We start from the raw sequence: 24,730 nt of genomic DNA on the forward strand, positions 1-24,730 counted from the left end.
ACGTTAATAAAGACTGGTAAAATAAGAAAATGAAGAAGGCACCTCCATGGGTCACTAACCAAAGCTAAAAAAACGTGAAAATAGAGTATAAGGAAGAAGAAGGTGGTTGCTACATCAAAAGGAGACCTAAATTTCGTGGTCACATTACCATAGATCCACATATTTACAAAAATGCTATTATCGGGTGCAAAATTAAAAAAATGCCATTATGGGCTAAAAATGCTGGCCCAATCACTTAAATGACGTGGAAATGATGTGGAAATGACATGGACTAACGTAACAAAGATGTGGCAACTCTCTCTTCATCTTAGGATTAGTGTTCAAGCTCTGAAATTGCTTCACAAAATACCTAAAAATAATTAGAAACAAAAATTAGACCAATTAATGCGAAATTATTCTAAATTCGGAATAATGGCTAAATGAAGCCCAATAGATGAAAATGCACTAAACATTAGCCAATTAAGCACTAAACATCCATTAAGATGAACACAAAAAGGTAATGGAATAAAGGAAAAATAATGACTCAACAATCTTTTTGAAAGTGCATCAACCACAAATTGGTTTTACCCTTCTTGTATTTGATAACATACGAAAATTGCTCCAAAAATTCCATCCATTTAGCATGCCTTTTGTTGAGTTTGTGTTTGCTCTTAAAAAACTTGAGTGATTCATGATCACTATGAATAATAAACTCTTTTGATACAAAGTAATGTTCTCAAGTATGAAGAGCCCTCATAAGTGCATTAAGTTCTTTGTCATAGGTGGGATAATTACGAAAAGTCTTATTTAATTTTTCATTGAAGTAAGCAATGGGATGACCTTCTTGTAATAACACAACACCTATGCCAATTCCCAAAGCAACATATCCTAGCTCAAAAGTTTTCTCAAAATTTGGAAGGGATAGAATGAGAGCTTGCATGAGTTTAGCTTTAATCTCATTAAAAGCAAGTTGTCGTCTTTCACCCTACACAAAAAGAAACATCTTTCTTTACAAGTTCATTTAAGTGTGAAGCAAGAATTGAAAAGTTGGGTATGAACCTTCTATAAAAGCTGGCAAGGCCATGGAAATTAGGAACATCCCCAACATTTTTATGAATAGGTCATTCTTGGATGACCTTGATTTTCTCAAGGTCAACATGGACCCCATTTTTATTAATAACAAAACTTAGAAAGACAACAATATCCACACAAAAGGTGCATTTGTCTATGTTTGCAAAAAGTTGATTGACTCATTCCTTAAAGTGCTTTTTGTTTACTATTGAGGCGCTGTAATGCCTATTGAAACATTTGTTCCATTTCTTCAGGGAGGTGATAACAAATTCTCAATTTTTGTTCACTACAGACCAGGGTTTCTTCTCAACAAAGTAACAACTAAATCACCTTATTTTTGGAATCGACAAGTTAATAATAGTGTACAGGTTAGTCTTTTTTCTTTTTTTTTTCTGTTTTCAACAGAATATTTTTGTTTATAAATCCACTTCCTGTGTGATCTGTTATATGGTGTTCATATTGATAAGGAATCTCACTTGAGTTGGTGTAACTTACCCCTTGCTTATGTTGCAACAACAATTCTTTTTGTGTTATGAAAGTTAATGCTTTTATTAGTTTGTGTGGCCAATTTCACCAAATTGTGAAATGTGAATTAGTTTATTCAATTTTACCAAATTGTATGTAATTTGGTAGAAAATAGTAGTTACAAAGTTGCAATCTCATTTTGTCTGAAAAATCTGAGGTATATCCTGTTTTAAGTTGTTTCTCTAAAAGTAAACTTTGATCTATTATTTTCAATTCTACTATGCTGTGTAAATTTGTCAAAAAATAGTGCTAAAAGGTGCAATCCCATTTTGTTATGCATATCAGCTTCATGGTATTTATTTAGTTCATGTCGATCTATTTCCAGATTGAGTGGGGAGAAGCAAGCATGATAGAGGTCGAGCGCGTTTTACTTAGACATGCGCTAAGCGATCCTTTAAATGAACGCTTTGTTTTCCTCTCAGATAGGTGAGGGTATAAATATGTTAACAACTATAAAGTTTTAGTCCTTATACTTTTGCATATCACTATAACTACTCAGCACTTGCTATCAGTTTTGAAAGTATGATTTTCTTCAGTTTTCTTAATTATTTGATAGAATAAATGACATTGATGTTTCTCCATGCTTGAGCCTAGCACCTTACTATATTTCAGTTGATTGATTTCTTTGCAGCTGTATACCTTTATACAACTTCCCTTACACTTATGACTACATCATGTCAGCATCGACTAGTTTTGTGGACAGGTGAGGATACACACTTGCCTTATGCATATTCTGCATATTCTGCAGATTGGTCTGTAATATTACCCTTTTTCTTTCTTTCAATTTGTATCATTCCATGACTTAAAACTGAAATCTCAATTTTCTTTTTAAATTATACCACTGAGTGAAGTTAGTGACACTATTGGTGTAAAAGTACAATTCCTCATACAACAAATTTTGAGAGGTTAAATTTGCTGAAATGGGAACTTTTTGTTAAACTTGGGTATTTATTTGCCAACAACTTAACAGTTTTTTGCATTAACAAATGAACAGTTTTGCTGAGACGAACGAAGGCCGTTATAATCCAAAAATGGATCCTGTTATTCTTGTCTATAATTGGAGGAAAGGATCTCAGGTAAAGAATCGTAATCTTGGATCTCAGATGACGGTGGTGTAGGGTGCTGCATCAATGAGCATTGTGAATAGAAGGAATTGAGAAGTGAGAGAAACAAAAATTAAGGTGAAGATTGAAAGAAAAAAAATGAGCGAAAAAATGATCTAGAAGTATATATATGATATGACAATGCGGGAGTGAGAATGTCTGGAAGAACATAGTTTCCGGATGTTAAGGGTAAGAGAAAAGAAGAAAAAGTGAGGAGAGGGAGTGAAAGAAGAAAGAAAGAGAATGGAATTTGAATGGAAGTCTGTTTTCCTCTTCTCGTCTGTTTCTGTCTAACCAATTCATCAACCCTACTATATATATTACATGCCATCTGCTACTTGTACGGTTTGCTTTGAAACAATATGCATGGATAGTCTATGTGATGCACACAAACTATATTTTTTATTTTACTTTAAAAATAATAATTAAAAAAACTTTATTTTGTGAAATAAAAGTTTATGAAAATCATATACGTGACTCCAAACTAAAAGTTTATTTTACTTTGACATAACTATTTGTTCAATTATCAAAATTATTTCAATTAGTATTACATTTATATATTTATATTATTAATATTACATTTATATTTATATTTAATGAGTTAAGATTTATTACTATTATTATTACCGAAACAAGAAATTGAGGTGGAGGTATGTGCAAAGATTCCAACCCTAAAAGTTAATAATATGATCAAGATGTTAAGTATATATGTCTTGATCTGAAAGTAAACCGTGTACATGTGATAAGTCTCCTTTATATACCTTATTATTTAGGTAATTATCTGGATGGATTTGATCTGCATTTGGTGTCTACTTAGGAAGCTCTTGTGTAAGTTCTCTACATGACATTATGCATTTAAAAATTATTAGATGTTCCTTTTTTTTCTTTTTACTATATTAGCTTCAATCAGTCTCCTTTTTTCTTTATTGAAATCATTTTCTTATGAAGTAATTCAACACGTGAATGTGAACTGATATGTGATGTCAATTAGGTTCTAGTAAATTATATGAACTAACAACTAATTAATTATAATTTCTTCCTTCATGCAGCCTGCTGACACATCCAAGATCCATAATTGTATACCATATGAACACTATGTTCAGACACTACTGGCTGTAAGGACCCTTTTCTTTTCCCACCTGCACTCTTTTTGTGTCTGTCTTGGAAAAAAGAATTGTTATGATTCACTTAAAAATGACAGTATTTATCAAATTTGGATTCTCTGCTAGTTTTTTGTGTTGTTCTTCTGCTATGCCTTCAAAATACAGTGATGGACAGTAATTCAGTGGCAACAGAAGTACACTAATTTAGAATCCCAAATTCAAACCACCTTGGGTGCACTAAAAGCCTACATGATAATGAAGGAAGGAAAGATCCCTGATGAATTAACTGTCTTCTTTGATCCTCAACCACAAGTAAGTTATGTCCAGCCTTTGGAAACTAATTATGTTGGTACTTATTTGTGATGTGATTTTTGATACAAGAATTATATTGTATCAGTGTGAGTTAATCATCGATAACAAATAATCATGATTTTTGTGCAGGGCAATGATATAGTAATAAACTATTTTAGTATATGCATGTTGATTTCATGATTTGAGGTTGACGTCCTTCTTGCAGCTAATATTTATCTTTTATAATTTCAGCAAACCGGTGATGCAAATGAGCCTGAGTCTTCTATGGGTACAAGAGGATCATCTGGTGGTAGCAAAATTTAGGGTGTTGATGATTTTTTTATGATGAAACTATTTTAGTGTATTATGAACTTTGAGTAAGTATGGATTAAGTTGTAATTGTTTCAATTTAAATTGCTTTTATGTTAATATGTTGATTTTGAGAATCAAAAGTTCTAATGATATATATTTGAGCACTTTGGTTGAAGTATTTGATTGAAGTTTACAAAAACTATTGTTGATGTAAAAATATAAGTATCTCAAATGATGACATACATTGTCAAGTATAGTAGGAAATTCTAATTACAAACATAATACTATTTTTTATGAGATTTGAATAATGCAAGGAAAATACAGTAATAAATCCACAAATTAAATAATACAAACGAAATAGGTTAAAATTTTTACAGTATAATCCTCAAATTGAGGAGGGTATTAACCCCCACAAAAAAAAATGAAAAATAGGAATTTTGGAATCAAATAGGTTTATGGAAATAAAGGAGGTTTTAAACCTCCACAAAATAATAGTCATGAATAGGAGAGGTTATAACCCTCCATTAAAAAACTTCCTCAATATAAACCGGGGTACCAGGGGTTGTAGAAAACCTCCACAAATAACTTGTGGGGAACCTATCTGTGGAGGTTTGAAAAACCCCTGCAAATTATTTTGTGGAGGGTAAAAACGTCCGCTAAACGAAATTAAAACCTCCGCAATTTAGCTTTTTTTTTTTTTTGTAGTGTAAAAGTGGCATGCTTTATATTTAAAACATTTTTAAAATTGTATAATGATGACGCCTATTGCTTACAGTTAACTAAGTATGGTCAATAGTACCACAATTAACTTCTAAGATGGGTTTGCCTATCACAACATATTTAAGATTCAGCCATGAACAGTGGAGATGAAAACTAAACATTGCAGCTAAACCATCCCTACTATTAAATAATGTCTTATTAATTTAGACTGTTTAGAGTATTCTTATTACTCCATATTTCTTCTATACATGGTTCTTCTCACTAGAATGGAAATCCTTCATAGGATAAGCAGATATCAGCATATTCATTCTCAATCCTAGGATAGAGATGCAAAACGTCCAATTATATCTCGATCAAGGCACAATTATTGTGCATTTCAAGATTATTGTTGGGGGATGATCAGGCTGAGAAACCAGGAGGATCAGGTTCACCTTATCTCTCGTTTTGTTAGGTTTGAATACAAATTCTTGTTTAACATATTAGTTTCACTTTCTATGTGTCGTGTTTGTGTCAAGATCACAAGCTTCTACACTACCTATGAGATCATTCTTTACTATTAAAATGAACCGTTGTCAACTTGGGCTTATAATTTGCAACCAAAATACTTCAAATTAAGCCACACCGAAATACGGATTCGACGAATTTCATAACTACGAGAGTATGAAAAGATCAAATCCACAAATCACATTTATTATTTCAAGGTAGAGATGGAAAGGGAATGAATGCGATGGAATGGAACAGTAACCTATTGTAGAAGACCAAGTGGTGTGAAGAACTCTGCGTTTCTGAAGGTTGAAGTAGAGTCTGAAGCTAATATGGTTGAAATGGGTGTGAACAAGACAACCATGATAAACAGAGTCTTTGTTCCACACGGTTACTTGGTCGACGAGGACCACGTAAGTGTCGCGTGAACTTCCAATTCTCAATAGTTACTCTTTGCACGATCTGGTGACAAAGTTATTGATTTCACCACCATCATTTCGAAACCATGAAATGTGAACATAAACAACACGAACCATAAGTCGTGAATCACAAAAACTGATTCAACGCGGTAAGAACAAGCTACGAGAGAGAATCCCAAACTGATAATGTGAAGTATGAGCAAGATTAAGGTTCAAAGCGTATTAGCTTTCGGAGAGAAGACTCGAGTAAGATTACACTAACAATATTTTATTTTATTGAAAAGATGAAATGATATTATAAATTACAATAATTTATCTAAGGTAACATTTGACTAAAAATGTTACAACAATATTATTATTAATATTATCTATAGTAACGTATCTTAAAAATGTCACTATAGCATACAAAATTTATATATAGCAACATTTTCGATAAATGTAACTAGATAAATATTATTAAAATCGAATTTTAATAGATAAATTTTAAAACCCGATTTAGAAATTATTATATTTTTTTATGGTTTAATCACACGTAAAGTTCTCATTTTGGTTAAGAAATCTTAATTAGGTCCTCAACTTCAAAGTTGTCCTAATTGAATCCTTTATTTTGAAAATTTCTATTAAATAAGGGCAAATTGTTAACACTATTAAAATGTTTAGCGGCGGTGTACAATAGATAGTTTGCATTGGACTTATTTAGTGACGTAGAAAATAGTAATTGTAAAACGAAAAAAAAAAGGAAAACAATTGGAACAAAAGTGGTCAGGTTTATTAATCTCGCATAAGTTAAGAAATCCCCAAATTTGAAATTAGGGATTTGTTACTTCATACCAATGGAGGGTGAAGCCAAGGAAAAGTTTGGTAGGGTGGAAGATTAGGGCATTTCTTCTGGAGTTCGTGGGTACAATTGGTGGGGCGTTTTGATTGGCGTTTGTGGTTCATCGAAGCAAAATTTGTAAGAGGTGCACTGTTGCGAAGATGAGTTAGCTTTGGTTGTTGGGTTTTGCTATTATATTTAATTTTATTCCTTTAAGTATGATTTGGTGCACTTTATTCTGTGATTGTTTTGTTTTCCGTATGATTTGGTTGGTGGATAATGTTGTTTAAGTATGTTTGATTTTATCTTATTTTGTTGGTTGTGTGTAAGGTTTGTTTGCTTTTCCATATTCGGTGTGGTGGTGGGGTTCTTCTATATAGTTTTTGTCTCCCATGTGAGTCTCTAACTATTTTCACAACCTGTGGTCCGCCATTTCAGTGTGTGGTAAGGACTGTAATTTCTTAATTGATTTGTGGGTATATTTGTGTATGTATATATATATATATATATATATATATATATATATATATATATATATATATATATATATATATATATATATATATATATATATATATATATATATATATATATATATATATATATATATGTGTGTGTGTGTGTGTGTGTGTGTGTGTGTGTGTGTGTGTGTGACGACCGCTTTGAAGTTGTGGTCCACCATAATGGAAGTTTTGTATGTCATGATAATGGGAAACTTAAGAGGAAACTACAGATTGGTTTTGTGACCCAAACAGGTGGAGTTATTTTGAGATTGTAGGTGGATTGAAAGAGTTAGGACACATCAATATTAAGGAGTTATGATGGTAAAGGTAGAAAAGAGAATGAAGATGTTAGTGAAGAAGAGGAGGAAGACGATATATATGTTGAAGATGTACTTCTGGAGGAAGATACTGAATCTGAAACTTGTAGTGATTAGGGACTAATTGATGTTAGCATTGAATGTTAAGTTCACAGTGATATGGAAGATGAGTGAGTTGGTGATATTGAATGTGAAGTTGAAAATGTTTCACAGCAGGATGGTGGGAGTGCAAAGGCAAAAGATAGAAGAAAACCACAACGGTCCTCTAGGGGAAATGTGAAACATCAGTAGAGTGATTCAGATAGTGTTGAAGACAATCTTGTTTCTAATAATGAATGGCATTCTGATGAGTTGATTAGTGCATCAGATCGTGAGGAGGATACCTTTGATAAAGAAAGTTACGGTAGGTTTCCTACGTTTTGTATGCAAAAAAAATGTATGATTTCAAATGGGAAGTAGGAACTTATTTTACTGAGAAGAAGGAGTTCACAAATGTCATGTACACTTATTCACTTCAAAATGGAAAAATTTGAAATTTGTTAAGAATGATAAGAAGAGAGTTTCAATTAAATATGTGGGTGCATGTGGAAAATGAACATGGTATGCTTATTATGCATACATGTTTGCCATAAACACATGGCAACTAAGAAAAATTATTGATTTTCATACCTGTAGCAGAGATTTCAACTTAAAATAATTTAGAATGGTTAAGTAGCACAGGGAGAAAACTGTTAGAGAAAATCCACATATGAAAGTTACTAATATGCGTGAGAAAGTGAGCAGAAAATGGAATATAGGAATGTTTAGGAATATGGCATATAGGGCTAAAGCAATGGCAACAAAAAGTGTGGAGGGTTTATATAAAGAACAATTCAAGAGAATCTATGACTATGCACATGAGCTCTTGAGAACCAATCCAAGGTCAACAGTGAAGATCAAAGTTAAGGAAGTAAATGGTGAATTAATTTTCAGGATATTCTATTCATGTTTGAAGGCCTACAGGGATAATTTCACAAGCTATAGGCCTTTCATTGGGTTAGATGGGTGCTTCCTGAAAGGTAAATGTGGAGGGGAGTTATTAACAACAATTGGAAGAGACGGCAATGAACAAATATTACCTATAGCATATGTTGTTGTAGAGGTCGAGAATAAGGACTCTTGGTCATTGTTTTTGGAGCTACTCATTGAAGATATAGCTGGGGAAACAGTGGCTGCAGCATGCACCTTTATTTCAGACCAACAGAAGGTGAATTTCACGTATAAATTTCATTTTATTTATCTTATATTTTAGTTAATTTTTTTCATGATCTGATTTTTAATGCTTTTAATTTTGACATGTAAAGGTCTATTACTTTCAATACAAATGCTTTTACCAGGATTGCACTAGCGCTTTTGTGTCAGGCACTTATACTCCAACTTCAGAAAGAAATTCCTAGGGAAAAAACTGCATCAACTCATGTGGAAGGCTACAAGAGCCACATATCCACAAGCTTGGGAGGCCTACATGAGGAACATTAGGGAGGGCAATCTCAATGCTTTCAAACATTTGATTGCAATTCCACCAAGGCACGTCATCCTCCATATACTTTGCATTTTTTGTTTCCTGAATTGATTTTGAAAATTTAGTGTAATCAACATTGATAACTTCATATAAAGTTCACTATATCAGGTTTTGGTCAAGGTCAAGGTTCACTTCAAGAGCAATTTGTGACAAATTAGTGAACAATATGTGTGAGGGATTCAATAGTGCAATAGTTCATACCAGAAGTAAGCCCACCATTAGCATGTTGGAGGATATTAGGGTTTACATAATGAAAAGATGGGCATACAACAGAACAAAGCTCAAATCACGTCAAGGCTCAATCTTCCCAAAAGTTCAAAACAGGCTTGATAAAGAATTATGGTTAACAAGATATTGGATACCAAGGTCCATTTTAATATTTGGTCCACATTGTGCTTTAAGTTATTTATTTTGGTGTTTTAATGACTTCAAATAGTCCCAATTTGGTCCTTACCTGTACATAACATTTTTTTATTCCAAATCAGGTGCTCAGCGGAAAAGTTATTCAAAGTTAGGCACGTTTCTCAACTTGGGGAGCAGTTTGCTGTGAACATTGACAAAAGGGATTGCACATGCAGAAAGTGGGCCATTAGTGGCATGCCCTGTTCTCATGCCTTTATTACAATGAAATTTATCAACTTAAATGGAGAGGACTTCATGTCTGACTGGTTTAGAAATACCATATATGAAGAAACTTACAATTCTATCGATTACCCAATCAACGGTCAAAGAGCATGAGAAAGAACTCCATATCAAGATGTATTTCCCCCACAAAAAAGAGTGATGCCAGGAAAGCCTAAAAAGAAGAGGAAACTAGAGGCTTGGGAGATAAAGAAGGATGACACTCAGTTAAGAAAGGGAGGTTATAGTGCAAAATTTCCTTTTTACCTCGTCTTACACTACAAAAAAACATGTAAATACCGACGTTTATTTTTGTAATTTACGTCACTTTTAACTGTCGTTATTTACTTGAGTGACGGTTTCCTGAAATGTCGTAATTCTTGCCGTCACAAAGTATAATACGACGGTTATAGATGAACCACCGCAACAACCGTCATTTTATACAACGTATAAAATGGCGGTTTAAAGAGGCAAAAAACGTCAATTAAAGCTGACATAATATTTTTACTAGATGACAAATATAATATGAAAAACGACGCTTTAAACTGACACTATTATCATTATATTATGACATTTTTAAATGTCACCAGTTTAATTAATTACAATTTATTCTGAGATTAATTACGTCATTATCAAATAGATCAAATGACATAATTTTAATATTTAATTATTTATTCTTTTTTAATATTTCTTATACTTTCATAATTCGATAAAATTATTTTTTCATGATAATTTAAAATATATAAAAAATTATAGCACTATCAAATAGAAATTGATAAACTAAATTGATTCATTGTTAATATAACATAACTACATCAAAGTACCAATTCAAGCATTTGGAAAAAAAAAGACAACATTAAGAGTACCAAAATATTCAAGCATCTAAGAAAAAAAGACAACATTAAAAGTCCTAAGTCTAAGGTGTTTTGCTTCCACCACTTGATCCTAGTATTTCATGCGGAGATGACACACAACTTTCAATATCTGGTGCCTGCAATGAAGAAATAATATAGTATATATGAGTAAGGGTAAAGAGTAGATTACTCCTACAATACCAAAAACAAGCTTCAAGACATAAACTTCAAGAAAGTCCAATGTATGAGATTCCCACCTTGTTAGGATTGAGGAGTGGTGAGAGTAGATATACATAGTTTTACTCTACCAAGCATAGCGGTTGTTTCCAGAAGTTGAAACAGTAAGAAAAAAGCCCCACCCATTGTACCAAGGGTCACACTCAACTATAATATGCAATACAGTAAAATTACCAATTCACCATATTGAAACTAAATTACCTTTTCAAGTTTCCCTTGACTAACAAGCCTCATCAACCTTGTACTTAATGCCCTTCTAAAATTTTGAGGAACTTGATGTTTTTGCTGCAGTATCATGTGTAGTGATTGTTACAACTAAAATTCTCAAATAAAAATTGTAATGCTTAAAAATAATATAGGCAATAAACAAACCATATTAAAGTAATTTTCAAATTCTCCTCTCCGCCACAGAAAAGGAGCAGGGCCTAAACATACTACTTTTAAAAGATCATAACAAAACCATTATCAGGGTCTTGGAGTTCAAGAATTGATCTTAAATAGTGAAGATCACAAAGGGATAATTTAAAACAATGCAAACAAATCGGTTGTTACCACCCAAAATATTTATACTTTGACAGAAAAAAAATGTTGATTACTTCTCCAATAAGACTGCTCTGGTAAGTCAGAAACCTTAGAAAACAACTGGAACTAAAATCTCAAGATCTACAAAGCATGATAACGATAACAGGCATATGGAAAGTGACATGCATTCCCATTCTAGGTTTTCAAATGTAAAACCCTTATCATATATAATCTCAAAAATAAGTATTCTTCTAACCACTTTACGAATTATATATAGAGTAATATCATTGACAAATATTATCGAAACATTGGTAACAAAGATCTTCATCTGACCTCGATGAAACTAACAATGGCATTTAGATCAGATCCATTATTATCTTTTAGTGCTGATAAAGCTTCAAAAACCATTGCATTATACCTGATAAAAGAACAAAAGTATCGACAGACAGCTCCTCAGATTATGATCTTAATTGGCAGAATAAATAGCCACTCATTTTTCATATTCATAACAAAAGAATTCGAATTTGTAATTGGGGGGTCAATGAATGTGAACAACAATGATTGCAAGACTGCTAATACAACATCAAACACCTGCTAACCGGCGCAAATTAATAAAGAGCACAATACATACATAGTGTTACTTTCATACCTCGGGGGTTTTTTGACATCTTGGTCATTCAGAGAAGAATCAAGGGCAGCAACCTCGACCTGTGCGTTTAGAGGAGTAGGAGGGGCGTTTTGAGGAGCGGTGGTGGTGGTGGAGGAGGTGGCAGAAGTAGGAGGTGGAGGAGGAGGAAGAGCCTTGAGCTTGGGAACCCTAGGTTTGTCTTTGGAGCCTTGAGAACCGTTATTGACGCTCAAATTCCGCCATTTGTCCTGAAAGAGGGGGAGTTTTAAGAACCCTAACCCAATTGTAATAGGATTGAAGAAAAGAAAAAAAGTGTTGGTTGTTAAAGGATTTACCTTGAGGTCGATGTTGGAACGAGAAGTGAGAAAAGGGGCGAATTGGGGATCTTTGAGAATGTTCTTCCACTTTCCGGGACTGTGCTTTTCAACTCCGGCGATGAGCGCGTCTTCTTCGTCTTGCGTCCAATCGAGCAAATGAGAACGGCGACAATCGTGGACTGAGGCGCAAATGGAGGTGCAAATGGAGGCGAAGGAAGGAGAAAGGAGAAAGAGGTGAAACGAAAGAGGGGAAACGAAGAGGAGAAAGGAGAAAGGAGAAACGGAGAGCGAACGAAGACGTGAGGGAACGTTCTGAGAGAGTGAAGTGATTTAGGGTGAAATGAAGGATAAAGGAGAAAGAAGAAAGAGGCGAACGGGGAGAGATTGAACGCAGAAAGAAGAAAGTGGCGAACGGGTAGAGAGTGAACGCAGAGAATGAAGTGAGAGTGCTGGGTTTCAGTCATTTGGGTCTGTGATTTTGGAAACTTAAAATTTTGTTGAAAAGTTAAAAAAATATTAAATTGTTGAGTGGGAAAATGAAATAGAAAAGAGAGGGAATAAAGTTTTACAAAAAAAAAGTAAGTATCGAGACAAAAATGGGACAGGAAATAATTTCATAAAATTATAAAAATAATATTTTATATAAAGTGGTATTTCAAAATGACACAATTTTAAATATAATATGATAATGTAAAAGATGGTGGTTAGAAACGTCATATTATACATGTACATTATGGCTGTTATCAAACTAACGTATTATACTGCAAAAAGCGACAGTTTTAATTAACTGTCGTATTAAAAACATCGTTATATACATGATTTTTTGTAGTGTTATATGCCTCTGTTGGCCAGGGCCGGAAGCATATAATAGCGCGGTGGGATTTTTGCAATTTTAGACAAGTTTAAGGCCTCGGTTCAACTAACACCCGAAGCCAAAGAGTGCTATAGGCTTTGGTTCACCCAAAACCGGTGCCAAAGGCAATTATATGCCTCGATTCAAGAAGACCCGAAGCCAAAAAGGGACTGCATTTTTGAAAAATTGCACTAGCCATTAGGGGTGTATGGCCTCGGTTGTTAAAGGAACCCAAGCCATAGGGTTTATTTAGGGTTTTAATTTTGCGAACCCCCTTCTTCTTCCCCGCGCCTCTACAACTCTTTCCTCTCTCTCTCTCTCCGCTGCAACCTCTGCCACCAAAGTCTCCGACCACCTCAGGCCACCTTCGACCCTGCAACCACGCTAAGGCGCACACGAACGTGAACCCTCTCTGTGTTGCACCTCCCATCACCGTCGCGTCACTCTTTCGTGGCACCGTCGCTGCCATCACCCTCCTCCGTCGCTACCACCACGCTCCTCCGGCCATCGTCGCGACGTCACCCTCGCTAGTGTTGCACCTCCATTTCGTGCATGACTTTCTCGTGCACCTCCTTCTCGGTTTTTTCAACAATTGTCGTACCGCGGTTCTTCCCAGGTAAGTTTCTAACTCGTTTTTATTTAATTTTCCTTTTTTTATGTATTAATTTTCAATTTTGATTATTGCAAGTATTGATTTTCATTGGAATTGAAATTGTTTGGATTGTTTTTATATACTATGAGTTAGCCTTAGTTTCCTGTTTGAGATTCAATACGAAAATTATGTATTGTCCCCGAGTTTTCATTCTAAAGAAACCACATTTTTTTTAAATTAGATATAAGGGGATACAATACTAATAATTTAAATGTATTGAATCCTGAATTGTCTTATTGGACAGTTTAAGAAGATTAATCACTTTCTAGTAGTTTATTAATGTCTTTCATGAATATTTGTCAATTGTGTTTGTATTGATCTTCAGGTGCATATTTGATTATGGTTTATAATCACTTTCATTTCGTGTATCTTGAAGGCCAATGCGAAATGCTGGCAAAATTTCGTGAAATTTAAGATATGTATTTTAAAAGTAATATGTACCAATAAAATAAAGAAAGTGAATCTTCTTAAATGGGATAAGGTCACACCTTGATTACGACGTGAGCATTGATTCAAAGATTACTGAAATTGTTCACGCAATTTCAGTACGGATCGAGATTGGATTAATTTACCACGTATCAACGCTGAGTATGAGAATGGAGTAGAAGAATTTATAAAATTTGCGCAACGTTATGAGGGGAGAAGTGATGATGAGGTGAAGTTCATATGTCCTTCTGTCAATTTTTTGAATGAAAGAAAATTGAATGCAACTCAAGTTAGGGAACATCTTATTTGTGATGGTTTCCTTAGAAGTTATACAATATGGAGATGGCACGGCGAATTAATAGACATTCCAACTGTTTCTCGAATTGAACATGTTGTCCATTCCACCATGAAAGAGCGACGGCAAGAGCGATGTGAAGAGCGAGTAGAAGAAGACAATATGGAGGACATGATATAGGATGTTGGCGTAGAAGCTTTTGCACAAGCACATGTGTATGAGATGATGTCTGCTGATGCGAGAACTCCGTTGTATGTCGGTTCAACAAAGTTCACGCTTATGAATTTGAAAGCAACCAATGGTTGGACAGATAAAAGCTTCACAGAATTGTTTGTGCTCTTGAATGAAATGCTTCCCGAGGGAAATACTCTACCCATTCGAAACTATGACCCAAGAAAATTCTTTGTCCAATGGGTATGGAGTATAAAAGGATACACACATGTCCTAATGATTGCATATTATACAGAAAAGAATTTGAAGATTTGAAAAAATGTCCAAAGTGTGAGTCATCACGGTACAAGCAAAAAAGAAATAGTGAAGAGAGTGGTCAAAAAGAGAAGGTAGGATCTGCTTTGAAAGTAGTCTGGTACCTTCCAATCGTGCCCAAACTTAAGCGTTTGTTTGCAAATCCTAAAGATGCTAAAAACCTTAGATGGCATGCAATTGAGAGAAGATGTGATGGACTCCTTCGTCATCCAGCTGATTCAATGCAATGGAAAAATATTGATCAGGAGTTTCCCAAGTTCAGTGAAGAATGTAGAAATATTTGTTTTGACTTAGCTACCGATGGAATGAATCCATTTGGTAATTTAAGTACAAACCACAGTTGTTGGCCTGTTATATTATTCATTTACAACTTATCTCCTGGACTCTGCATGAAGCAAAAATACATGATGTTGTCTATGATGATATCTGGTCCAAAGCAGCCTGGAAATAACATAGATGTATATCTCAATCCTCTAGTTGAAGACTTGAAGTTGTTGTGGGTTGATGGTGTTGAAGTATTTGATGTTATTGCTTCTGAAACTTTCATGATGCATGCAATGTTATTTTGCACCATTAATGACTTTCCAACTTATGGTAATTTGTCAGGGTATAGTGTGAAGGGTCATAAAGCATGTCCTATATGTGAAGAAAACACTACATCTCATCAATTGAAAAACGGAAGGAAGACCGTGTATCTGTGCAAGACCCGTGGAATTTAATTAATTAAATAATTAATTAATTAATAAATGCGGGTGGGAAAATCATTTATGACATTAAATTATGATTGGTATGACATGGAAAAGTACTAGCTCAAATGGCTGAGAGTACTTTGATTGTGTGAGAGGACTTGGATTTAAGTCCTATGTATGCTAAATTTGTGTTATTGATTGTTATTATTTTAAATATAGGTTAATCATGCGGTGGATAAATATGATACTTGAATTATGTTTGTTTGCATGAAATATGAATTGGCATGATGGTTTGGTATAGACTTGGCATTGCATGGTTAGGGGTTCAAATCTTGGTAAACCCAAAGTAAACTTTCTCTTTTTTGCCAAGAATTCTTTTAGCATAAAGGTGGAAGGACATAGAAAACCTAGATGGTTAAGGGGCAGCCGTGGGTAGTTGAAAAACATATTATAAAGGCCAAATAAATGGTAATTAACATTATCATTATGTAATTTTCGTTTTTGAGCAATTAAACTCTACTAAAGTCAAGTTTAAAAGGGTAAGAAATGGTCACAGTGAGGGTTTTGGCAAGCTGAATTAGAGCACGAAAATCACAGAGATTGGTGAGGTTCTGGAGTCAAAGTGAAAGCACATCAAAAGGGGGAACATTGCTGATCATTGGAGTCTCTCAAGCAAACCAATTATAAGCAAAAGGATCCACGTTAGGGGAGTTTGACTCGCTAATATATATGTGCATAAATATATGTATGATTGAATGTTTATTTGGATGTCTCTGTTGGGTTAAAAACTATACAACTTCACGTTTCTGGAAATTTTCCAGAAACTGCCTGGTGGGTCTTCAAAGCCGCCAGGTGGCTCATACCTTTTTGCGCAATTCTGGGTTCTTGGAGAAGGAACCGCCTGGCAGCACATACCTGGCCGCCAGGCGACACATAGAAATTCTTCAGTTTTCTGGGTTTGGATGGAGCGCACGGCGGTAGCAAGTGAACAGCTAGGTGGCGCGAGCAGGTTATGGCTCGAATCAATGTTTTTGGGGTCTGGGCTGTTTCTGATCGGTGGGAAAGCTACTCGTATTTATTAACGAATGATTTTGATATCGTATGATGTACATTTTTAAGCATTAGTAGGTATAAGTGAATGAAACAGTGGTTAAATGCCAAGGGTCAGAACGTGGGGTACAATTGAGGTGTAATTGTTGTGATCCTTGCTGGGTACAGTAGTATTGAATTGGAGGGCTGTATTGTTGGATTTATTGTGCCAAGATGGGAGAGATTGGATCGAGAGAGGTGAGAAAGAGTGAAAGGGAATGTTGGCAGGGGTGATAGAAACCATGTTTTTTCCAGGTCTTATACACCGCCTGGCTGAAGACAGGTTACCGCCAGGCGACAACGTTGCACCAATGGTGTTCTGGGGTTTGGTTGGATTGGTTTGGGCTGGGTGTGTGATAGTTCGTGCTGATTGTGTAATAGTTCGTGGGCGTGAAGAAATTGGGGAATGAGATAAATTGGACACTTAAGAGAGTGGAGACTTAAGTATGGTTAATGAGATAAGGTTTGAACTATAGTGTAGATAGGGAAAAGAAATCTGTCAGATAAGGTTTATGACTGAAATACGCATGCAGTGGTGTTGGGTACACTTTGATCAGGTTAAGTATCAAAATAGGGTCACATGCTTGTGAGAGCTTAATGGATGAATTACTCATAATATGGTCAGGTTATGATATATAATGTATATGAGTTGTATTTGGCTGTTTGGTGAATTGCTAATTAATCTTAATTAGAGTAACTCACTGGTAAGATAGGATAAAAGGGCTCATATTCGTATAAACCAATCTTAGTGTTCTAATATTCATTGAAAACGTGTACTATGGGAAGTACAAATGCATGTATTGAGACTTAACAGTGGAGTGGAGTGTAGAGAAATCAGTACCTGACGAGCTTCTGGTATGGCGCCTGGCGGCGGGATTCAACCCGCCAGGTGATAGCAACAAAATAGGGAATCTGCATGGCGGGAGGCGCCTGGCGATGAGATGTATTCCGCCAAGCGGTAGCGAGAATATCAGTGGGGTCTAGAGCGTTGGCACCTGGCGGTAGGGGCTAACCTGCCAGGCGGTGGCTACTATGTTTGGGTGTTTTGAGGGGCTTGGCGCCTGGCGGTACACGTCCCCTGCCAGGCGGTCTGGAAGCTGATAGCGCCTAGCGATGCGTGTCCCCCGCTAGGCGATTTGGTTGTTGTAAGTCCTAGTTGTTGGACTTTTTAGACGAGATCTACAAGGCTTCTAGTAATACTTTAAAGGTGGGATTGCTGGTGTTCCTTGAGTTGTGTCTCGGAATAACATCTCTTGAGTTGTGGCTTGGGATGGCGGATGAACACAAGGAACCCTTGAGTTGTGGCTCGGGTTGGCAAGTGTTGCCGGTGTGAGTGTGCTGGTTGTGGCCAGTACGGATGGGTCCAGATAGATTGCCCTCCTCAATTGTTGGCTGACGAGTTTGGTAGTCTTGGGATGATGTAGACTATGTTCGTTTATGGGAAATTTCTCGGATTTATGTTAACCTAGTGCGGTATAGAAGCCAATCCCAAAAAGTGCAAGGCAATTATTGAAATGTGCAGTCCCACTACCATCAAAGAGGTCCAATGCCTCACAGGCCGCCTTACAGCCATTTCCCGCTTCCTACCCAAACTGGCTGAAGAAACCCAACCCATAGATTGCCCTCCTCAGTTGTTGGTTGACGAGTTTGGTAGTCTTGGGATGATGTAGACTATGTTCGTATATGGGAAATTTCTCGGATTTATGTTAACCTAGTGTGGTATAGAAGCCAATCCCAAAAGGTGCAAGGCAATTATTGAAATGTGCAGTCCCACTACCATCAAAGAGGTCCAACGCCTTATAGGCCGCCTTACAGCCATTTCCCGCTTCCTACCCAAACTGGCTGAACAAACCCAACCCATAGTCCAACTCCTCAAGAAATCCGCCCGGTTCACGTGGACAGACGACTGTGAACAAATATTTCAGAAATTAAAAACCACTCTCACCTCACCACCTATCCTCCACAAGCCGGACACTCACCAACCCCTGCTAGTGTACATCACTACCACCAACCACACTGTCAGCGCCACGCTTGTCCAAGACATAGAGGGCACGCAGCATCCTGTCTACTTCGTTAGCAGGACACTACAAGATCCTGAAACCAGGTATCAAATGGTGGAGAAGTTAGCCCTATCCCTGGTCCACGCCGCTCGCCGCCTACGCCCATACTTCCAAAACCACAGCATCACCGTCAAAACCGACTACCCAATCCAAAAAATATTGCAGAAACCAGACCTAGCAGGACGGATGTCATCCTGGGCCGTCGAGTTGTCGAAATTCAACATTCATTACGAACCCCATGGCCCCATCTAAGCCCAGTGCCTCCTAGATTTTGTTAACGACCTCCAGCAAACACCTATAGAGGACCAGTGGACACTTCATGTAGATGGTTCCTCAAATCTGAAAGGTGTTGGTGCTGGCATCGTGTTAGAAGGGCCTAACGATATCCTCATTGAGAAATCCCTCCATTTTGCCTTCAAAACATCCAACAACCAAGCCGAATACGAAGCCATCCTCGCCGGCCTTTTCCTTGCCCGCGAAGTTGGTGTCAAAACGTTAACGTGCAAAACCGACTCTAAGCTTACTATAGGACACCTCAATGACGAATTCTAGATTAGAGACCCCATCTTTCTACAATATTACCATCTGGTCCGCGTAGTCATTCAATCCGCCTTTGAACGAGTCCGCATCGAACACATCCCAGGATCGACAACATCAGAGCCGACATACTCTCCAAATTAGCCAACACCAAATTAAAAAGCTGCCACCGATCCCTATTACAGTAGACATTATCTACACCCTCCATCACAAATACATGTCAAAACCTAACATACTCTGCAACCGACAATACCACCCCTCCACAAACCCACAATTGGACCACCCCCAATATCCAATACCTCCAAACCGGCAACCCACCCCAAGATGCTGAAAAAATTTGGCTGGCTAAGGCCGCCAGGTATATCATGATAAGCGATGACCTCTACAAACGCGGATACGGCCAACCGCTTCTTAAATGTGTCACTGCAGATCAAGCGCAATATATCATTAAGGAGTTACACGAAGGCATTTGCTGCTACCATTCCGACACACGCACTATGGCCACTAGAATCCTTCGAGCCGGCTGCTTCTGGCCGACTATAGAAGCAGACTGCCAGGACTACGTCAGAAAGTGCAAACCATGCCAAAAACATGGCAACCTTATCCACCAGAAACAAGAACAACTCCATTCCATACTATCCCAATGGCCCTTTGCTAAATGGGGAATGGATATCCTTGGCCCCTTCTCCCCCGGCAAGGGGCAAGTGAAATTCCTAATTGTAGCCGTTGACTATTTCACCAAATGGATAGAAGTCAAGCCGCTGACCACTATCACGGCCCAGCAAGTTCAGCAGTTCGTTTGGAAAGATATTATATGTAGATATGGTGTTCCGCATACTATCATCACCGATAATGGCCGACAATTTATAGTAAGGAGCTAGCCAAGTTCTACATTGGTCTGGGCATCAAACACATCACAAGTTCCGTAGAGCACCCACAAACAAATGGACAAGCAGAGGCGGCCAACAAAGTTATCCTAGTGGAATTGCGCAAGAGATTAGATAATGCGAAAGGCCGATGGCCCGAGGAGCTGGTAGAAGTGCTATGGGCTTACAAGTGCACCCCTCAATCATCAACAAATGAGTCCCCATTCAGCCTAGTTTACGGTACAGACGCCATGATACCGGTAGAAATTGGCGAACCATCCCTACACCGAGAACTGTACGACCCAACCCGCAACCACCAAAACATGGCCACTCATCTCAACCTCCTACCCGAACTTAGAGAAAAAGCCCAGATACGCAACTTAGCCGCCAAATGAAGAGCTGCCAGAAAGTATAACGCAAACCTATATCCACGATCGTTCGTAAGCGGAGACTTAGTATGGAGAATGGCCAGCAGTGCAAGAAAGAAGGATGGCAAGTTCTCCGCCAACTAGGATGGCCCATACCGCATACGTGAAGACATAAGAGGAGGAGCTTATCGCCTGGAACATTTATCTGGGGAAGAGATATCCAACACTTGGAATGTGTCCCACCTCAAATTCTACTTTAGTTAAATGTGTACTGTATTGAACCGAATACTTGTAACCCTGGGTGTACTCTTTTTCCTCACCTGTTTTTTTTTTCCCTAAGGAGAGTTTTGGCCAGGGAGGTGTTAACGAGGCACCCCAGATTCAATGAATAAAACAAAGGGTTCTCAACTCTACGAATATTCTCTATTTAACTTTCACATTCGTTTAAGTTCCCCACCCTTACCACAAGTAAGCGGCCTGGGTCGAACACCCTTAATTCGTGGTTTACTCGTTTAAGTTCCCCACCCTTACCACAAGTAAGCGGCTTGGGTCGAACACCCTTAACTTGATGTTAATTCGTTTAAGTTCCCCACCCTTACCACAAGTAAGCGGCCTGGGTCAAACACCCTTAACTTGATGTTAATTCATTTAAGTTCCCCACCCTTACCACAAGTAAGAGGCTTGGGTCGAACACCCTCAACTTAATGTAAATTCAATTAAGTTTCCCACCCTTACCACAAGTAAGCGGCCTGGGTCGAACACCCTTAACTTGATGTTAATTCGTTTAAGTTCCCCACCCTTACCACAAGTAAGCGGCCTAGGTCGAACACCTTTAACTTGATGTTAATTCGTTTAAGTTCCCCACCCTTACCACAAGTAAGCGGCCTGGGTCGAACACCCTTAACTTGATGTTAACTCGTTTAAGTTCCCCACCCTTACCACAAGTAAGCGGCCTAGGTCAAACACCCCTAACTCGTTGTTAATTCGTTTAAGTTCCCCACCCTTACCACAAGTAAGATGCCTGGGTCGAACACCCTTAACATACAATAGCGTACACAAAAATTCCATACATACACTAATATAAAGAGCAATTAAATCACAAGTAACTGGCATTCATAGCAAACATCAAAATAGAGCAATGTACGAGTTATTACAGACTTAGAATCATTAAACCAGATTGGAAATATTAAATTAAAGATTCTAATCTGCCTTCTCCTCGACGTTCTCTGCCACCACCTCGTTACCACCAGCATCGGCGTCGACTGCCTCCTTCCCCCATCCTCTTCTGGGCTAGATTCCGCCTCATCTATAAGCACACCATCGACAACATCTTTATTCACATCAAACCTAACGTCATTAACATCAACATTCTCATAAAAAAATGACGCTTGCCGAACACCCTTCTGAAAGCCATTGATATGTTCTTGCATTATGTAGCTCTTCAAGTCCTCTAGTTCACCCTCCAGCCCATCATGTTTTTCCTTGATATCATCATAGTCGGCCTCGAGCTCTGCAATTCAGCCGTACAGCTTTTCCTCATAATCAAGGCAGCGCACCCTCCAAGTAGCAAGTCTCTTCCTCTCCACTTTCCACACCTTCTTTTCCTTCTTCCAAGCCTCTTTTTCTTCAGCATGCTAGTCCACCTTATCCTGCAACTCTTACACCTTAGTCCGATTTCCTTCCTTCAACTCCCTCTCATATAAAGATCCCACACGTCGACTAAGTAGCAAGGTCTTACTACTAAACTCCACCATAGTCTTCACCAAAGCTTTCGGCTCCATATTATCAATGGAATCCATCAGCGTCTCCAGCACATTAATCTCGATATCCTTTCGAACGGTAGTCTCTGGAAGCTCAATCAACCCAGCTTCCGGCCCCTTCACCCCACTTGCCAAGCCTGCTCCCATCACAACAGCTCGTACTTTCTTCACGTCTTTACGTTTGCCTGGCCTAATCTGCAACTCTGCTTTTCTTTTGGTGCCACCATGCACGTGGACATCTACCAATGATTCTTGCAGATTGGGAACCTCAGTGTTCCCGGCAGCTCTAGCCTTCACGGCCTTTTCTTTGCACAAGGTTTGGAAAAGTGTCAAGTTTTTCTTGCCCAGTTGTGCCATATGCCCTGAAGTACACAAACACATAAATCATCAAAATACTCAAACGTATAACAATGCTCAAAGTTATAAAAAAATATCTTCAATATCTATAATTGGTGAACCGAATTATACACCCTAACTAAGCCCTTAGTGGGCATTTTATCGCTAAATTGCATCAAAGTATCCACCACATCCTTCTCCACCACCGACAGATACTCCCTCGATATCACCTTATATCTCCAAGGGTTGCTGGTCCAGAAGAACAGAAATTTAGTATTACCATCAGCTGTGTAGAAGTGTGACCGACCAGCCGGTTTCACTACAACCTTGAAGAATCCATCTTTAAAATACTTGAATGATTGAGTGAAAGCGTATAATTTGTTGAGACCAGGCCGGCTGATTAACGACAACCATGTTATCGGACTCTTCGGCCTCGTAACGAAAAAATATAGGAATGCTCGAGGAGACGGTTCCAAGTACAGTCCCATGCACAATAATCTGAAAGCTTGTAAGTACACCCAGTTGTTCGGATGAAGCTGAGTAGGGGCGACGTTCAATAATCGCAGCACTCCCATGGTGAATTCATCGAACGGTAGCTGGATGTGCAGCTGCGAGAAATGGCACATGTACATATAAAAGAATTCTTCGGCTGCTCCTTCTTGACCATGGCACACACATTCCACAGCGGTAACCCGCTTTGGAGCAATTAAGTCCCTTCGCACCCCTTCTCGAAAATATGCGTGCAGTTCAACCACGACCTAAATAAACGCGACCACCGGAACAACGATCGCTGTGTTCGCACGTTTGCTGCCACCCATTCGTATTCGGCCTTTGCCGGCCAATTGCTCTCCGCCAACTCCTCGGGCGGATCTTCTCTAACTTCAACCACCCTCTCCATTGGAATTCCCCCTATACTACCCGTCTCTTCCCTATCACTGATATCATCTCGACTACTTCCACTATCCCTAGACCGCTCACTACCCGAATCTGACAACGAAACCCTATCGCTACTACTAGGCATACCTGATTCTTTTAGAAAAGATGATGGAGGAGGAAGTGAAGATATCGGACAGCTCTAAAACGCACGCGAACAAATTTTTTGCAAATGAGACAAAGTGAATGCACTGCCAACGTTATCTTCATTTTTACACACGAATCTCAAACGTCATAACCCTTCCCCGCCAAAAACATAACCCATTTCAATCATCACGAAGTATCAAAATGGCACTGCCAAACCTCCCTAAATCAGCCTTCTGACACCCTTTCACATGCCACAAACCCTTTCACCTACCAAAAGTCCTTTCGCCTGCCAAAACCCCTTCACCTACTCGATACTCCCTCATATCTTTTAGCCTTAACACTGTTCATCATACTTAAAGGTCGGGGGACTGGTGTATCACACCTAGCCGGTCACGACTAGTACATCAGCACATATCATCCTTCACCAACATACTATATCGGCAAAGGCTAGGGGACTGGTGTATCGTACCCGGCCAACTTAACTGTACCATACCTGGCCAACTTAACCATATAAATAACGACCCCCACATATATGCCAGAAACAACCCAAGTACACACCTCGAGCCGGCATAAACCTAAACTCATAACAAAATGGCCAACCTAGGACAGTGCACGGGCAAAGACGACATCAGCCAACTGGAGAAGTAACCGGATCAGACCGTTCTTAAAGACATAGCAAAATGAAAGCCCCCTGACATCCAATAAGCCCACAATGATCGAACTAAGGGCCTGGGCCAAGGTCCAGGCCCACCTACAACCCAAACTAGGGCCCAGCCCATGACATAACCGAACATAATTAATACTCTATAAATATGTGTGGACCCCAATAATTAAAGGTACGCATTCATTACTCCATTAATCACCTGATTTGAACTTTTGAGAGCTTTGACTCACTTGAGCTTCGGAGTCC

At 38.1% G+C, this 24,730-nt stretch overlaps 2 protein-coding genes across 2 annotated transcripts; one reads left to right on the forward strand and one right to left on the reverse strand.

Annotated features, from left to right (window-relative positions):
- Nucleotides 1-1,271: 1,271 nt before the first annotated feature.
- On the forward strand, nt 1,272-2,693 carry LOC146882112 (glycosyltransferase BC10-like). Its single transcript, XM_085667282.1, has 4 exons — nt 1,272-1,418; nt 1,901-2,001; nt 2,207-2,278; nt 2,570-2,693. Exons 1-4 carry the CDS (start codon nt 1,272-1,274, stop codon nt 2,691-2,693), a joined length of 444 nt encoding a protein of 147 aa, XP_085523408.1.
- Nucleotides 2,694-10,597: 7,904 nt separating this feature from the next.
- LOC114165212 (telomere repeat-binding factor 4-like) lies at nt 10,598-12,713 on the reverse strand (the record flags this gene model as incomplete). The annotated part of the gene is made up of 5 exons (XM_028049872.2): nt 10,598-10,816; nt 11,118-11,201; nt 11,772-11,856; nt 12,088-12,314; nt 12,402-12,713. Coding segments are annotated over 5 exons (783 nt in total), but the record flags the coding sequence as incomplete, so codon positions are not given.
- Between the last annotated feature and the right edge of the window lie 12,017 nt (nt 12,714-24,730).

Source organism: Vigna unguiculata, chromosome 10, assembly GCF_037176805.1.
Source record: "Vigna unguiculata cultivar grain cowpea cultivar isolate G323 ecotype 2 chromosome 10, ASM3717680v1, whole genome shotgun sequence".
In the NCBI taxonomy this organism is placed as follows: Eukaryota; Viridiplantae; Streptophyta; class Magnoliopsida; order Fabales; family Fabaceae; genus Vigna; species Vigna unguiculata.